This window comes from Corvus brachyrhynchos, unplaced genomic scaffold, assembly GCF_000691975.1.
Source record: "Corvus brachyrhynchos isolate BGI_N302 unplaced genomic scaffold, ASM69197v1 scaffold18, whole genome shotgun sequence".
NCBI classification, from domain to species: Eukaryota; Metazoa; Chordata; class Aves; order Passeriformes; family Corvidae; genus Corvus; species Corvus brachyrhynchos.
Genome location: NW_008246064.1, coordinates 2,848,078 through 2,867,102, shown reverse-complemented (window position 1 = coordinate 2,867,102; position 19,025 = coordinate 2,848,078). Strand labels below are relative to the sequence as shown.

The 19,025-nt window shown below is 43.5% G+C and overlaps 1 protein-coding gene across 2 annotated transcripts in view; it reads right to left on the bottom strand.

The window, feature by feature from the left end:
- The window catches only part of CRHR2 (corticotropin releasing hormone receptor 2), a 100,085-nt gene that overhangs the window by 50,549 nt on the left and 30,511 nt on the right, over positions 1–19,025 (bottom strand). The window contains exons 3-4 of one of the 2 annotated variants that reach the window (XM_008643114.2): positions 14,335–14,420; positions 6,923–7,029 (exon numbers count right to left, since the gene is read on the bottom strand). In XM_008643114.2, the coding sequence (XP_008641336.1) occupies positions 6,923–7,029; positions 14,335–14,420 (193 nt within the window). The remainder of the gene's footprint in view (positions 1–6,922; positions 7,030–14,334; positions 14,421–19,025) is intronic. The other variant, XM_017746735.1, reaches the window with a different exon arrangement.

Genomic DNA, 19,025 nt, shown 5'->3' with positions numbered 1-19,025 from the left:
AGTTATCAGTCCACACGGTGGAAGGGTGAGTGTTTTCCATGGAGAGTGACCACTGCAGCTGGATTGCACAAATCGAGGAAGGACTTCAGAAGACTGACATTGAGAGCTCAGAGCAGTTGATCTGGCTTACAACTACTGTTTGGGAAATATGAGTGCACATCATGTCCTCATTCACAATCCCCTTGTGGGATTATACAAAAAAAAAAAAAAATCTGAAACAAAATTAATTTAAATCACCAGCTAGAGAATTCAAAGGTTATGCCTTTTTTTTTTTTTCTTTTAATACAATTACACAATTAGCAAAGTTGATTACATTATCTACATTTGCAGATACTGTGGGGATAAACCAAGGAGGAAAGTCTGAGTTGCTGATGCTGCTGTTCACACTCTCCTTGGCCTCATTTACACCAAGACATGGTGTGAAATATTTAATTATTTTGGAGCATTTGGCCAGGAATTCAGGAAAGATTGGAAACCTTCCAAATAATCATTCCTGTGCTTGGTCTAAATTGCTCGGCCTCATGGTGCTCACTGGGCAGTAGGTTATGTGACCAGTGGCTCAGTCTGGGTACCTCCCCAGGGAAGCTCCATTCCCATAATAGGCAGAGGCAGCCCAGATGCTGCCAGGAGTGTCCATGGCCCATTTAGGGGTGACAGAAACTTTCACCTCTCCCATGTCTTGTGTATTAGCTGACAGAGCAATGTGAAGCAGCAGAATTCACAGAACCATGGAATCATTTAGGTTGGAAAAGACCTCCAAGATCATCAAGTCTAACCATTGACCCAGCACCACTAAACCCTGTCCCCAAGGGCCACATCCACGTGCCTTTTGACATTCCAGGAATGGTGACTCCACCATTGTCCTGGGCAGCCTGTTCCAATGCCTGACCACTCTTTCTGGGAAGAATTTTTCCCTAATACCCAATCTAAACCTCCCCTGACACAACTTGAGGCAGTTTCCTGTTGTCCTGTCCCTGTTCCCTGGGAGCAGAGCCCGACCCCCCCGGCTGCCCCCTCCTGTCAGGGGCCACAAGGTCCCCCCGGAGCCTCCTTTGCTCCAGCCTGAGCCCCTTTCCCAGCTCCCTCGGCTGCTCCTGGTGCTCCAGATCCTTCCCCAGCTCTGTTCCCTTCCCTGGACATGCTTCAGCACCTAAATCATCTCTTAGATTAGATAGAAGAGAAGGTTCCTGAGTGCTGAACAACTACTGTGGCGTTAGTGAGGGACCTGCATGTGCAATTCCAGGGATGAAAATTGAAATGGAACCATTTAGCACTTGAACAGCTGCAGGTGCATCTGCAGTTCATAACTCTAAACATCACCTTGAAAGCATATTCTCTGATTTTTCTTCCCAGAGATGGCTCAGGAAGTAGTTTTTTTCAATCAAATTGCATTCCTGAGCATGATTCATATATAAACTGCAAAGACCCAACTTTGCTTTCCTCCCTTCTCTGAAATCTTGGAAAAGTTGCAAAGTTTTCTCCACTGTTCCCAAAACCATTCCATCATCATCAGAAATAGAACACAGACAAGTTTTAGCTTGTCAGTCAACATAGATCTAAATCTTCTAAGAGCAGTTCTATAATCAGAATTCAAACAAGTTCGTGTCCATCTCCAAAGATTCACAGCCAAAATCTTGGCAGCAACAGAAATACACCAGCACTAACATATTTCTAGCACAGGACAAGAGTGGCCTCCAAATCTCAGGTCAAGAAAGGAACTGAGTAAAAGCATTTTATAAATTCCTGATACTCCAGTTTAACTCCAACTTAAATTTCTTCCTCTACCACATTGCTTCAGGACCCCTCTGCTCTGTGGGCTGGAAGTCATCCTTTCATATTCACTGACAAATCTGTCTGTAGAACACCTATATCCATTTCTTCTTACATTGACACCGTCCTTGTTTGTAAGCAGCTCTTCAGTTTCCAATGTTTATCCAGTGGTGATGTATTGATAGGCAGCAACAACTCTCCTCAGTGGCTCTCATTGTGAGAGGTTACAATACCACGATTTCAGATGCAGCTTATGAAACCTTTCACATTTTAAGAACAGAGCTCTCCAGGCACACTTTTAATTACTGGTATTATTCCAGGAGCTCATGAGGGCTCTGCTCTCCATTTTTTTTGTGTGGGGTAGGCTCTATACAAAGAGTCTAAAGAACAAGTCCTACAGATGTGAGATGAAGAGGCGGCGAGTAAAGGCAGTGGGAAGCAAAGACAATGGCCTGAGGTTAATCAATAGGAGAAGTGTTTCTGGCCTTTATCAGAGTTCATCAGATGAGACGCTTCACAGGGATTCAGGCAGTACAGGCACTTCAGATGTTTTGTATTTGAAGATGGCCCTCTCATTGGATTCGCTCTTATTTACAGAGCTCCATCATTTTCATTCCTGCCTTTCTCTGTGGACTTTACTGTGGACTATGACAGGGTGGGACAGAGCTGTCTTCAAACCTGCAGCCATTGCACCCACCCTGCCCCAGGAGTTATGGGGAATTTTAAAATTGCCACATGCCTGAGTCATTAATGAAGGCTCTGCTATTCCAAGTGGCAGATGGAATAGACTGAACTAGGCTGGGTGGGAAGGCAGGAGATGAGGGGGTGGGGGCATGGAGCACGGAGATGAACTCTGTTAGTTGATGTTCTGACCTGGGACTTGCTCTTTCTTCTTGTTCCACCACAAGAAAGGATCTTGCCTTAGATCTGGAGCCTGCTCTGCTCTAATCACGTCAGAAATCTCATCCTTTTTAAGTGAAAACCAGAACTAATTGCACAGATCTCCTCCCCGATTGAGACATCCTCAGCCTGCAGGTTCTGAGAGGTGTCGGATCACTGCTCTATGAAAGCTGTCCCTTATTGATACTCTACATTTCTCCTGACAGGTTTCTACAGATCATTTAATCAAACTCTTCCATTCTTACTAACAGAGGCCTGCAGCAGCAATCCTGCCAACTGCACACCAGACTGAAGAGTAAGAGGCAATTCAAAGGAGTTTGGAACAGGGGAGGATAAAGGAAAGTAGATAGGAGATGGCTAGGGGGAAAAAAAGGGGGAAAAATGGCTATATTGTTCTAGGAAAAACTGTTTCAGTCTTCTGGGGAGAAATAATATGTGGGATTTAGGAAATCTGTATGTAATCATAAGAAAGAACAGGGACACTGCCTCAAGCCTATGAGAAAAAACAATTCAGATGCTTTACTGGGGAAATAGAGCTAAATTTAAGGGCAACAGGAAAGCAGAATTTCCCTCAAAACTTCAATTTGCTTTCACTGCCACCCTAGCAGTGACAAAAGATGTTATGACAATGTTTGTGGGTTTGGTTGTTTTTAGAGCTGCCTTTATCCAGCAAGGACATGTCACTTTTAATCTCCAGCCTATCTTCCTGTCAGCACCGTCCTTTATTGGATTCAAAACTCAGCAGGGACATAGATGCTTCCCAGAACAAATACCTCTCTTCCCCTACTTCTTCTTTGATAACCACTGCACAAATAAAACTTCATCTGATGGAATCCACTCAGGTCACTGCTGGCCACTGCCAACCTTTGTTTGATAACAAGTCAGGAGTTTTACAAAGGCCTCTTGTTCCACCTCACAGGCTGCTCTAACAGCACAGTGACAAGGGAAAATCCAGGACAAAGCAATTTGGGTTTCTGCATTGTCAGCAACAGCAAAGGAAAAATGTGATTCAAAAGAAGCATTTTAATCCTTTATATATTTTTTTTATTATTGTTATTTTTTTCCTTCAGCTTGATTGGTATTACTGACAGCAGGATTCCTCCTATGGAAAATTTCTGCTTTAGCAGTGTGAGATTGTGATTCAGTGGGACAATGAAGCTGAGTCAGTGGGAGCTGCCTGTGTGCACCTGAGGGAGGAAGAAAACCTTGACTGTTAATGAGAACAAACAGACTCTGAGATTCCCAGCAGTGCAGATCCATTCAACAATGCCAAGTGAAGGGCCCTGAGCAAATCTCTCCAGGTCCTGCACTGGAGATCAATCCACCTCAACAGCACACTTTGTGCACAAATTCTTTCTTTTTCCTTCTTGGTGTATTCCTTTTTGTCTGTGAGTTTGTTTGGTGTTGCATAGTACAGACAGCACAGCTCTCACAATTTTAAGACCACCTACATTTAGACCTTGAGAAATTAAAGTTGACTTCGACCTTTAGGAGCTGCCTTGATGACTCACTGGCATTCAGCCAGTGTGCCAGCAAAAATCAAGTCCTGTCCTTCACTTTTTATTATTTAGGTGCTAAATGAAATGTTTACTGGCTTGTTTGTCATTGCACAGGTTGAGATGTGACAGAACTGGAGAAAACAAGGCTAAAATGGGTCTTCACAGGAAAAAGGGGGCCCTGGCTGAGCTCTCATCCCTTCCCAGATGTGTTGGGGTCTCATGGACACAAATGGCAGATGATTTCATCACCTCCTGCTACGTCTGAGACCTCAAAACAGTTGTGTGATTCCTCAGTGTTTAGGGCAGTAAGGACTTTTCTGCTAAATGGAGGGTAGGTTGTGAACGAAGGATGAAGTTGTTTAAGGAACCGAGGAAAAATGAAGCTGGGGACAAGGTGACAGGATAAATTTGGAATTATAAGGTTTGGATCCAGTTCTCTCCCCTTCCCACTTCAACACAACTGAGGACCAAGCACCCTGGGCTGGGGCAGCACCAGCGATGGTGAAGCTCATCTCCAAAAGCAGAACACCCTCCCGACCAGCTGAGCACCACAGCAACACCTTTTGCCATGGCAGCCAAACATTCCACCTGCTCCTAAAACCCCCAGAGTGTGACATCCCAAAGCTTTCCTAGCAGTTATGTTCCAATAGAGCAGCTGTGCTCCAGCCTCCCCCTTGAGACAGGGCTGCCTTTGGGATCCACCTGCACGGACGGAGCAAAGGAAAATCGAGCAGGTGATGAGGGAGAAGCATAAAAATAAGGAGCGGATGTAAAACTGGAATCTTCCTGGAGGTCTCGTCTGTTTTCACCCTCAGCAGGGACTCATGGAGTGAGGTGGATGGAGAGGGGCAGGAACAAGGAACTGGCAGATCTCTACTTTAGGTCAAGATGAGGAGCTATCAGATTGTATTTTTTTTGGCCAGGAATTACCTAAATTCTCTCCTTTCACCCAATTCCATTGTACCTTCTTCCATCCAAAATGAAACAGGATTTTAAAAGGCCCCAAATAATATAAATTGATTATTTAAACTGATTTGTCCTTGGGGCACTTTATAGAGGTAAGTGTGATGAAGATGTGCATAACCCAGAATCTGGGCAGGGACAACGTGTAATGAAACAGGAATTTGGGCTGCCTTCACTGGAACATCTCTAGAATTTTGGAAAACATGCTGGTTAACTCTGGCTGGACACTGGACATGTTTTGCATGACACAATGGGAATTTGAAAAGATGGACTATCTTAATTCACAGCATATCAAGGGAGTACTTAATTGCCACTACTCAGTTGTTGTTTTTAATGTTGAAGCTGACTGCAAAATCTAAACTTTAAAGTTTAAATAACAGAAGAACAATTTAGAAGAGATCAGCTGAGCCACCTCTGTGTTGGAAGCTGATACATTTATACCATCCCACCTAATTGTTTTTGTGTTATTACTCAAACATTTATAAAAGACTGAGCATAAAAGCAGGGAATATAGTTATTGCAATGAATAATTTGCATTCTTTATTCAGTGCAAATTAATTCAGGTCTCGAAGTACTGTGGGAATTAGCTTCATGTTCACTATGGAGGGCTTGAAATGGAAGTTTAAATTGATGCATCATAAAAGTTCCCATCGAATGTTTTAAAGTGTCTTTCTGTTTCCATTAGCATAGATTATTCTGTTTACAGATGCTGGAGTGCAAGAATATTCCTACTGTTATTAGAAAAGACCTTGTTACGAATGCTCAGAAGACTTAGCTAAGACTTTAGGGATGCTCCACTCCAGTAATTCTTGCACTGAGGTCACTGTCAATCATCCTGCTGCAATCCTGGACAGGGGGAGGATGTCCTCCATCCACAGTTTATCCTCTGCTACTAGGACAAGGTTTTTCTCAAGGATTATCATTGCACAGCACTCAGTGGAGCTGGTTTTAAGTTCAGGTTGAACTCTCCTGGACAACACAGCACAAATAGTACAGAAATGCCAGTCAGGGAATCCAAGAAATAATACAGAATTAACCCACCAGGCCACTCCTATGAAAATATACTCCTGTGATTCAGGCTGTGGACATACAATATATATGATGACTGATACAAATCTTCTTGTTTTCCACTTATTTTCCTTTCCTCCTTTTCCCTGTAGCCCTAACTCTGCTTTCACTGACATCTCCATCTGCCAAACTCCCTTCTGCACCCTGGACCAGGGAAGGGTTTCTATGCAGTCTCCTTGATTTGCATTCATCATCTCAGGAGCACTGCTGGGGATTAAGCTCCATTAACAATGCTCCTCTTTTTATTTAAGAAAACTTCTAAGCCCTTTAATGGAAGAAAAACTGAAATTAGCCCAAAGTAGAATGGAAAGACTTCGTTCTGTCTCCTTTGGTTTAGATCTGGGTTTTAGCTGTCAGGGAATGCAAAACATTACCATGTTCTGCCTTGTGAAAAAACAAAACTTGCCCCCCAAACTTACAGCTTGACACACTCAAATCCTGATTTCCCTAAATGAAGAACACTGTGCTAACCAAAGTTTTTTTTTTTTTTCTGCATCAATAAATCATGTTCAGTTCTCTCCCTGAACACAAACAGGCTTTAGCTCCTACGCTCAGGAGGAACTCATCCAGCACAGTCAGCAAAACCATGGATGTGTTCAGGAATATAAAAGCCACGACCACTTTTCAGGACCATCCACGACTTGGACAGAGCCATGAGAGGGCTTGAGCAGCCCAGAAACTGTCACCCAACCGAGTTAGAAACATGCAAACACATTACTCACCTCAAGCACAAGAAAAGCATAAAGGCAACTATAAGGGCCCCTACTGAAATACAGTGCCCCAGGTAGTTTATGATGAGAGCAATCTTGTAATGGAGCGCATACTTCCTCTGGAGGTAAAGAGATAACAGGATTAAATCAGCATCCATCTCCAAGCACTGGCATTCAGGAACAGTTTATCACTTCACAAAACAGCAATTACTTTTCTCAATTTTACAATGCCATCACAGCCCCAGGGCTGATGCCTCTGTGTAAGGCAGACTTATTGCCCAGGCACACAAGTACAGGCTTGGTGTCACTTCAGTTTGGGATTTGTCCACAATTTCTTAAAAATTTCTGAAAAAAAATGTTATTTTGTCCCCACTTTTTTCCCTTTTTTTTTTTTTTTCCCCATTTCCTTGGGTTTTCTTATTTTAAACCTTTTATCATTTTAGGCAACAAACCTACCAAAGACACATCTCCTCAGAGTTTCAAAATAAAACTTTCTTTTCTTAGGAAACAGCACGATCTTAATGAGCTAGCTTATGCCACTTTCCTACTCAAATGGCTTGGTTTTCACACAAAAATGTCAGTAAGAACAAACAATAAGCCCTTCTCATACAGGCAGATTTTCCTCTGAGGGATTTTTCTTGCAGGCTATGATCTTAATCCTTCAAACCCAGGGCAGAACCAACGCAGACTGAAAAAGCTGGAACCTGGTGGTGATTTACCAAAATATGAATATGGATCTAATATCGATATCCAACTGAGTCGGACAAAAGCTCTCTAACAGTTTAGAGTTAGAAAGTGAATGTTTTATTGGTGCCAGGCACTGCGTGGGATAGCTCCCTAAGACACAGGGCCCCGATACAAGCAAACACAATACCTTTTATTTCCAAATATTTCTCTTTCAGGTCCAGCTCTCCTAACTATTTTGACTAACCCTCACTGGGCCCAAGCCTACAACTGAAATCCCAAGCCTATGACTAAAATCTTTCTGTTTCCTCTAAATCTATGTTTCATTCCCACCAAGGGAGGAAATTGGTAACTGTCCTTGTTTCCTACACCAACTTATCAATGTTTCTATTCCTCGTTCTAAGCACAGCTAAGCAAACATGCAAATGACAGATCATCAGTTATTTGGCAATCAGTTACTAACATCTTAAAACCCATTGCAGGTCCAGCTCTCCTAACTATTTTAATTACCTGTTACTGGGCCCAAGTTCTTTCCTATTCCAACTAATCTCAACACAGCTAGCCTATAACTAAAATCTTTATGTTTCTTCTAAATCTATGTTTCAGTGGTGTCCCTTCAATTCTGGGAGAGCCGGACAAACCAGAGATCCTGTTGTTTCTACCAGCAACCCAAATATGTGGTGAAATTTCCTGTATCAGTGTCTATTTCCTAGCATGTAGGGGAGGTTGTTGGTAGGTTCTGGATCCTGAAAACAAAGAAATAAGTACAAAAGTGCTCCCATCTAAATTGGTGAATTTAGGGATGTGACCAAAATTTGACCTTGCAGAAACACCTTTACTGGTGGGCTGCTGTTGGCTTTAGAGAGAAGAGAAGCATCTTCTCTCTTTGCCTGCCTAGGAAGAAGTAGAAAGACACTATTCAGATAAATACTGAAGATGGCTAAAAATGGACAGAGGTTTGCTACTGGAAGACTAAATCTCCCTGAAAAATATATTTATTCATTAGTTTTGTCATTTATTTCTTTTCAAGCTAAGCAGATCTTTCCCCACTTTAGAAGAACGAGGCTTTTAAAGACCAACCACCTACATTTCCTCCCTTGTGATAAAACTATGAAAGTAAAATCGTATAAATGGCATCATTTTTTTTTTTTAATTTTGGTTGAACTTATTTTATTTTTTTTTTCCTAACAATTTCCCTTAACATTTTACTCCAGTGAAAGGAATTTGTCAGTGAATGAATGTTTGGCTGCAACTACAACCAGCAGCTGTAGTTAATCTGTTCCATTGTTCTGTGAAGATAAGCATCTTCCAGCACTTTGCCAGAGAGCCAGGGAGCTCTCTTGGAATCGATTTTGCGACGAAACCTGCCTGTATCTTCAGCTCACGGAGTAATGTGCTATTTCTGGACAGAACTCAACCATGCAGAGTATTTTTAAGCCTATTATAAAATCCCCTAAAATAAACTTCCCCATCCATGGGCCCATTTTCTGAATCACTTGGAGGTGAAAAGAAAAAAAGCAACAAAACAAAGCTACGAAATGCAAATTCCACACTGTGTTTTATTTATCCTTCAGTCGAGGGCACACCTAAAGGGAAAGAAAACTCACTTGACCTGATGTGCCTACCTGTGCAATGCCGTGTTATTCAACAATGCCCTGGCAAACTGCAGGGCTCATTGACTCCTGCTTAATTCACAGAGACAGAGGATCACAGAACATCTCAAAGGATCCAAAAGGATCATTGAATCCAACCCACTGCTTCTCGAAGCACTGTCAAAACTCAAACCATCTGACTAAGAACTTTTCTCAGAATTGCTCATTTAGTGCTAGAAATCTCCTGGAAGATGGCAAACCTTGTGTTTTTCCAAGGTTCCTGCTCTTTAAGTCAGATCCTCCTTTGTCTCCTGACTGCTATTTTAACTTTGCTCAAGTTTTAAGAAGGTGTGGTTCAAAACATGAGAAGATTAATTGGAAAAATAAAATTCTTAAGCTCCTGTTTGATGCACTGATGCTGAAGAAAAAACAGGCACGACTTTCACATTGCCAGCTTCTGACACTAACAAGGTTTCCTGAAGGCAAATTCAAGTATCATAGAAACAAGAACTGCCTCGGTGCTTATGAAAAACTAAGCTGACAGGGTGGCAAGATCACTTTCCACCAGCCTACATGCAGTCTTCATCTCTGCTGGAATGGGAGGCAACACCTTCAGGGCTGAAAATCACGTGCCCAGAAAATCACGTGTTTGTTCCCCAAAGCTCAGCTCATGTGAAAAACTTGCACAGCTCTTTTCTGGCTCGCCCTCTTGGACACTGATGCAGTTAAAATGTCAACAACCTTCTCCTGTTTGTTACCCAATATCCTCCTGCTTTCAGGAAGATACTTCACATCACTAAAATAAAGATTTAAATTCTGTTCAGGCTTAGGAGGAGGGTTGCTAGATTAGAAAAGAGCTAGAAAAGGAGATCCCAGAATCCTGGAATGGTTTGGGTCGGAAGGCATCTTATTTGATTTCTCAGAGAGATACATTTTCACAAATTTAGTAGATAAAAGAATTTCAGAACAGTTTGGGTTGGAAGGGACCTCATAGATAGATAATCTCATCCCAGCCCCTCTGCCATGGGTAAGGGACACTAGACCAGGTTGCTCAGAGCCTCTGACCTGGTCCAACCTGGCCTGGAACACTTCCAGGGATGAGGAATTCAGGGATGGGGAATCGAGAGATGGTTTTACTCCCTGCCCACTGGAATCCGGTTCCATGACACACCTTATGCACCACAACCATGTCACACCAGGCAGTGCAGAGATGTTTCCCATGAGCTTCTACCAGGTAAACTGAGGAAGCACAGCACAATGTCTTTACCTGCACTTGCTTTGCAAATCTACAGGCAGGTTTCAGGCTAATGACAGAGTTATTCTGTCTAGAGACTTTTCCCCTTGCTTCAGCTGGAACGTGACTGCTAACCTGTCCTAAACAATTCAGCTACTGGTTTGAATCAATAACCACCTAATAACAGCACTCTTAGACCAGCTGACAAGGATCTTGCTTCCTCTTAACAGGACTTACTGACAGGTCCTGCCAGTGTTTACAGCTCATGTCTCCCTGGGAGGCTCCACACGCCACTGCCAGTTCAGTCACTTCCCATTTCCTCCTGTTGCCAGGATGATCTCAGCACCAGCACAGCTTAAAGACACCTCTCTAAAGACTTTCAGAAGCAACCGGGAAGTGTCTTTGTCATCCCAGACACCTCTGAACTCACTCTGCTTTCCCATTCTGAGCCAGCTGGGAGCTGCTGTGGTTGATGTGACCATGCTCCTATAAAGGATACATTAGTCTGAGCCCAGCGTGGTGCTAACTCAGCTACTCAGCTTGAAGCCACCTCAAAACATCAGCAGAAGCACATTCACATCCAGCTGCCACAGACCACAAGACCAGAGTTCTTGATTTACAGCTCTTTTTGGAGGCTAAGATGTATCTTTTGCTGCCTGAGATGCTCACTTTTCTTCTCAGAAGAGCAGAGATTTGTGCCGGATGCAGCAAAGGCCCTTTCAACACAGGAGCTTGTAGGCTGAGGAGGACCTTTCCATTTGTCACACATTGTGCCACCAAACAGCCAGCTGGATCAAAACTATTTCTGTACCTTGTTCCTGTGCCTGGAGGAGGAGGCAATTATTTGTTCAGAGGGTGAGATTCAGTCTGACATGAGGACACCAACACTTGGATGTCCACCCAGCATCTGAAGCAAGGGTTAGAAGTAGTTGTGCACACACAGGTGCCTTGGGGACACTTTGTGATTCCCAGCTGGTCTTGCTGCTGCTGAATCAGAATTTTTAAGGTTGGAAAAGACCTCTAAGATCATCGAGTCCAACCATTCCCCCAGCTCCACCCTGTTCACCACTAAACTCTGTCCCCAGGTGCCATACCACAAGTTTTCTGAACACCTCCAGGGATGGTGACTCCACCACTGTCCTGGGCAGTCTGTTCCAATGTCTGACCACCATTTCAGTGAAGAAATTTTCACTAGCATCCAACCTAAACTTCCTGTGGTGCAACTTAAAGCCATTTCCTTTGGTCCTGTCCCTGTTCCCTGAGAGCAGAGCCCGACCCCCACCTCTGGCTGCCCCCTCCTGTCAGGGAGTTGTGCAGAGCCACAAGGTCCCCCCTGAGCCTGTTAATTCTCCAGGTTGAGCCCCTTTCCCAGCTCCCTCAGCTGCTCTTGCTGCTCCAGACCCTTCCCCAGCTCCATTCCCTCCACTGGACATGAAGGACTCACATATTCCCAAGGACTGTCACCTGCCAGATGCATGAAGACTCACTGGGACATTTTAAACTACACCCCACAACTACATTTAAGGAAGTAGATCTCAGTCAGAACTAGATCTAGCAGCAAATCAGTCCCAGAGCAGAGTTTTATCAGCTACTGCCACAGGTCTCAACCACAAGCAGAGCAATGATGCATTAATATAACCCAGGGAATGTGTGTTACTGAGCTGATGCCCCAAGACTGACCCACAGCTGAAAAAACCCTGTAATTTCCATTGCTACATTCCCCAAACTCTGCCATAAAGCATGGGATTGATGTTGAAAAGTCCTGCTTCTATCCCCTGTTATCACTCACCACATTAAAAATCAAACCATGTGATTCTTTATCACTCTGCCTGTGAGTGGTCAAGCTTAAAAGCAGTGTTGGTTTTTTTGGATTAAAAATAAATCACAGGGCATTACCTCCTGGCTGATGTTTAGCATCTGCTAAACTCAATAAATAACAATAGACCACCTGTGTGCCTGAATCTCACCTTTACTCAAAATGGAGCAAATCTGTGGGTTTTTGTTCTTCTATTTTTTTTTTTTGAGATCACAAAGTATTCATCGGTCACACTGAGCATTATGAGAGATTTCAAAAATATCCACAAATATTAATATTTGCAAAGCTTGTCACAAATCTTTAAAGATCTAATAAATGAGTTTTTAAGCCGCTGTAAGCGAGGGTGGGGGAACATCTGCACTTCCATCTGTCTAAGAAACGTGCTATTTAAGGAGTTTTAAGCTATCACCATAGCTGCAAAGTTTTTAAAAGCAAAAACAGAGTAAAGGGAATAATCCTGTCCCCTAGTCACAACACTTCTCCAGTCTCCTCAGATAAAACCCCTCTGTATTTGCTCGTGCAGAGACAGCAACTGCTGGGAGTCATGCAAACACATAATGAGTGTTATTAAAATGCAGCTGTGTTGTCCTGAGTGGGTGCAGCTCACTGCTGCCAGCTCAGGTTTCCTGTACCACCTAAACCACACCACAGACATCGAGTCTTTGCCCAGCTCTGCTCCCCATTCTCTAAATCAGCACTGGCTGCTCCACATCCCTTCTCTTGCTCATTTTTAAGAGATGGTTGGTTTGTCCCTCCAGCTTGTGCTGGCCCCAGCACTCCTGCAACGATGCACTGAGATGGTTTAGGGAACTGATTCATCCAAAAAAATGACCCTGAACAAGTTAGCTTTTCATTTTAAGTGGGAATGAATTGTAAGGAGGGGCTGCACTGGGGTAGTCCCAGCTTAGGTTGGCCTAAATTGCCATGGGAGCGTCTCCACCGTGCTAGAACACCTTGAATGTCCCCCTGGGTGGCAGTCAGGTACTGGTACAACTTTTCTTAATTCCTAGAAGCCTCTAGCAGGAGGAGGGGGGACTAAATTAGCCAGGGGGTAAGAGCAGGTCCTCCTCAGCAGCTGGTGTGTCATTATTTGTTTTCTGATTCACGAGTGAAAACCCACACTGAGCAACCACGTGGATCTGAGAGGATGGATGCTGGACCACAGCCAAAGGACATCCCGGCTGTCTGGGGTGCAGCACCACTCCAGAGAGCTCCTGAGTGCTAAATGTGGGATCTTGTCTTCCTCCTCTCTGTCTGCACGTGGCATGGCACAACTACAAGGACAGAATGAGCTGAATGAACCCCAAAACAGACCAGTCTGAGCTGCTGGGCTCCACCTTGGCTCCTAGAGGGAAAAGCCACTCCTGGCAGAGACAGCACAAAGTCTTTGTGGGCTTGTGTCCCACCACAGCACTCAACACAGGAGGAAGAGTATGAAGGGCTTGAAGGCTTAAACTGTGCGAGGGTGAATGTCTATGATGTCTCTGAGACATCTGACAAGAAAAGGGCTTTGCGTAATTCCTCACAGCCCTTCTGAAGGAACTTAACCCCATACACTAACTTAAATCTGTGAACTCCTCTATCATGCAAGACTGGTTCAATCTCTTAAAGACAGCTGGGACCTAAATCTGCTTTTTATGCATTTCTTCTGCTGCTGCCCCTTTACATATTTGCTTAAGGAGAAGTAACATTGAGATCTGTAAAGGTCAGTTGTTGATGACACTTTAGAATGGGCAGATATAGGGTGGAATCAGCTGGTTGAACTTAATTTTTAGTGCCAAAGAGGCTTTTGGTCTTATTGTTATTATTACTAACATTTACTGTAGCAGCTGTAGGCTCTGAACAAAGCTAGGAAAAATCTGCATAAACACACACATCTCACAGAGTGAGATAAAGCATCCTTTTTTAAAAACCATGTGAGTAGGGGACATGGAGAGAGGATAAGTGACTTGCCTGAATTCACAGGGAGGTTTTGTTGTGGAGACAGAAATGGAATCTCTCTCGGAAGTCCCAAATTAGCACGTTAACCTTACATTTTGCTTTGCATTCCCTTATGCTGAGAAATGTCATTGAGAAGAACGAAGGGAAAAATACAGACCTTGTCATCCAGAATAGGCTCGCACTGAGAGTAGTTTATCTTGGAAGCCCATGTCCCATTGCCCAGGCATTCTCTGTAGGCATTTCCTGGTACAGACCAAAATAAAAGAGAGATGAACACTCTGTGCTGGACTTTAAAACAGCCTAGACATTTCACAGGTTCAAGAAAAGATTGACAGAACAGATTATTTACAAGGCAAATCAACTTATCCCACCTCTGTGAGGACTGGAGCAGCCCACTGAGAAGAGGAGAAAGAAATAACAAACACATCTACAAGCTGTGAGTGTTTAAAGGTATTTATTAATAGTTTTTTCATACAGAATATGAGTTCAGAAGACAGCAAAGGTATGAGAACACTGTAAGAGAAAGCTTAATGTTATTATAGTCTTTTAAAAAGCAGTTAAATGATGTATTCAAACCCAGAAAGGTTTAGATGTTCAGTGCTCCATGGAGGACAATGTTATGTGTAAGGTAAACTTACTGCTCTATTCTCTCCCATTTATCCTACTGTAAGCTAGATGAAAAATTCCTGGACATCCTCATTTTCCAGAATCTTCCTGTGCAATATTGTCACTGGTAAAACTTGGGTAAAAAACATGAAGGAACAAGAGAAGGACATCTCCCAGCCCTGGGGCAGGCAAGGTGGGGGGCACACAACAATCTCTCCAAAATTATCTCAGAAATGGGGACATCGAGGTCAGGATGTGTTCACCCATTGTCTGTGGAAAAGAAACCACTCCTGGTCTTTTCCCAAGGTGCCAGTTCTCACAGAGCATAAGTAAAATCACAAATGACTTTACTGAAGCAGAGATTGAATGTCCAAATTCAATGTCACCATGCAGGGCTCTGGGAACTACATGTGGCAATACTGGGGTGAAGAGGGAAGTTCAGTTTCTGGCAAGCAATATCTTCATCCCGAGGAATTACGAGAGAAAACTGCAGTTCTCCTGTACAAACCTTCCTCCACTCATCAAAAGCACATCCAATTCCAAGCAAGAGGTTTTTGGTTTTTTTCCATTCTTATTTTGAAATGTTTCTTAGAAACAAGATAATTAAAATAAAACAGGAAATCCAGAAGGATCCCCAAAGGACAAATACAGGCAACTTCCTGATGGACTCTTCATGATGTTGCTGTTGCCCTTTACCCAATTTCTTTTTGGGCCTTTGCCATGGTAATTTAGTCCAGGAAAATCAAATGGTCCTAAATGTGCTGCTGACACCAGCCTTGGAAAAAGGTAAAGAGGCTTTTGAAAAGGTGCTTTTTCTTACAGAGAAGGGAAGTCAACAAATAACAGTTCCTGTAGATGCTCCAGATGACACCGTATCCACCCACATCACCGAATGTCATTTTGCTGTTGTCTGCTTGCACTTTTCTGCTGCTTCTTTTTGGAGTGATGAGGCCAAACAAAACAAAACAATCTGAGTGGGGTTTAGGTGGTAGGATCCGATCTACATCCCTAAAAGCCCTTGCATTTGTCCTCTCCTTTGGCCAGTGCTGAAGCTCTCTGTGCAAACTCCTAACTCCAGATGAATTGATGCTTAGTCGGATGTTGAGTCCCACGTCCAGAATAGTGCTCATATGAAACCCTTATTTTATTCATTCAAACCCTTGTTTTACTCATTCTGACTCTTCATTTTCCCTGGTTGTATCCCTCCAGCTCAGCTGGAGCAAGCACAAACACAATCAGCACTGGGAACGTACAACCCACATCAGTGCAGCTCTTCGAGCTGTCACAGCAGATCTCCCACATGGTGAGTGTATGAACAGGAGGGGGTAAAATCAAACTCGGAATTTCTCTACTCCAGGATCTCCTCCAGTAGCAGTCACTTCTCAGAAACAACAGCAGCAAGCAGATCTGGCTTCTGGGAATATCTCATTCCAAACTCCAGCTGTCATTACTAATTTATACCCTACAACAAAGGTCTCTCCTCTTTCTCTCCCTCCCTTTCTCCTTCCTTTCCTTCCTTTCCTTCCTTTCCTTCCTTCCCTTCCTTCCCTTCCATCCCTTCCTTCCCTTCCTTCCCTCTCTGTCTCTCTATCTTTTAATGACATAATGCAGCTCTTTTACTCAGTGCTTTAAAGGCAAAACATCTCATTTACTGAGTGAGGTAATACTGCAGGGTAAGAACCTCACTGCAGGCACCTGGAGGAAGCAGCTCCTGTTCATGCACTGTGTGCAGAAAGACCCTGGATGAAGTTCAGTTTTTCTTAATGACTGTCACCAAAAAATAAGAAAAAAATGGAAGAATCATAATGGAGAACTCCATTTTAGCAACAAACAATGAATGCCCAGGAAGAAAAGAACACTTACATGATCTTTCTAGGGCAACATGAGCTAATTATAAAAAGAAAGAAATGCAGCTATTAGCACTATTTTTTTTTAGTTGAAAAACAATTGTGTAAAATTTCATTTTCCTAGACAAACGACACACTGAAGAACTCAGCATACTTTTCTTATAATTTCCCCTTCCTTCCTGACTTTATTCTAAAGAAGAAATACACAAAACAGAGATTTGGTGGTTACAACATGTGGTTATTTGTGCTCTGTGTGCATTTGCACTCATATAACACAACTGGACAAAGAGATTTAATGGTCATGCAAATGAATAACGAGCAGTAGGTGACTCAGGATGGCACAGGCAGCACTCAGCCTTTATGCACAGAGCTCTTGACACATCATCCAATATCCATTTCTGGGCCTCAGTCTGTGGTCTCTTCTTCCTCTCTGAAAAGGTTGATTTCCTTTTGTTGTAGATTTGTGGCTCTTGGTTTTTTTCTGCCTAATCATCAGTCCAGGAGACAGGCAGGGAGGTAAAAGGGAACTGCCTGAACACAAAGGAATATCCAGGAGTGCTCAGGGTTTCTATCTTTCAGAAAACGTATTTCAACCCCTCCAGGCTACAAATGCCTATTTCCCCTAAGGGCTGACTCAGGGGTGCTGATCAGAGTCATATTCCACCAAAAAGGACAGCAGGTAGAGCCCAGAGGCACCACAACAGCAGCAGCACCAACATTTGCAGCTCTCATGGACTCCAAGGTGATGTAAAAGGGGTCTCCACCCCTGAAAAAAACTTCATTCCACATCACAAATAACTAGGTAAAAGATCTGAGCATGACTACAGCAAAGCCTTGGCAGGAATACAACTGGGATACCCAATTCTCCCTGATTCCAGCTTTTGGGAAAGTCCAGCTCAGTCTATTATTTTATAAATCTTCACAGAACAGATCCAGATAAACAATGAAACACCTACAGGAATGTCTCACTTTTATGTATTTATACCCACATGCCCACACATGCACACTACAAAGAGCCTGAACTTTTCCTGGTGGAGTAGAACCATTTAAGAGCAAGTGAGAAATTCCTGGGTGGAGAGCAAAAGTTCCATGAATGGAGAAGAAAATCAATGTTGCATTTATCCAAAAAAACAGAGTGTGATAATCACAACTCTGTCTGTTTTCAGGGCAAACAGGATTTTTAAGTAACTCCAGCATATTTGTTGTTTCAATAAAAAGAATCTGATCAACCTAGATTCGAGCCCATACATCAATAATAATGAAAAATGATTTTCATTTGACATGGAAGGACATGAGAGAAACTCACCAACTTTATTTATTCATTTTGTAGGACTCCTCACACTCTGGTGTTTGATAAACGGGGGAGACATACAAATTCTGTTTCCAGTTTTCCCATAACCCTCTTCAGCATCCCTGCCACTCAGCACCAGTATTACCAGACTACCTCTGGGAAAACGTGCGCGGGATGTGAGCAGTTTTTCATAAATAAACCCAAGGACCTTTATCCCAGACACAACTGTGGCTTTTAGTCATCTAAACACATGCAAAATGAATTCCACCCCAATTCATTATACTTCATTAACTACACTGCCAGAGACTCTTCTAAAGAGCCCTCAGTGAGTGTCTGAACAGAAAACGGAGCAGCAACATCCAACATTTGCCATCCCAACCGCAATTCTGCTCCTTAGAATCCACTGACACATTTTTACTGTGAGGGTGACAGAACACTGGAACAGGTTGCCCAGGGAGGTTGTAGAGTCTCCCTCTTAGGAGATACTTAAAAACTTTTAAAGACATGCTCCTGGGCTGCAGGTGGCCCTGCAGGGATGTTGGACCAGACCTCAGCCATCCCGTGTGTCAGAGACTGAAATATTGTAATTTATGACTTCAATATTTTCTTGAAGGACTTTTAGAACTGTATTACAAAAGCTGCAGAGAAAACGAACCCTGAATGGGGCCCTGACTGAGGCCTTACACCACTCGATGATGAAGATAAGATAAAGTAACCACTCAGGGCTGGGGACATTCACAAAGCACAGGCTTAACTCCTCCAAGGTGGAGACCACATCCCCAGGCCTATCAGCTGCCAGGCTCGAACAGACCCTGGAACCAAAGGGCGGGGGGAGGAGAGGCTCTGGGTATCTTGGAAAGCCTCTGGTCAGAGGGGCAGTGACCGCCCATCCTCCACTGTGCAGAGGAGCCCAGCTGAGGGATCCTCACCAGGAGAGGGAAGCTTATCCACAGCAGGAGGGGGTGACATGGCCCATCAAAGGGGCCCCCCTCAAAGGGGTCCCCAGACCCTGCACCAGAGCACCAGAGGTGATGCAGCAGACCCTCAGAGTTGCAAGGGACAGTGTCAAGCCAGCTCCTGCAAGAGGAGGCATGTCGGCGTCCC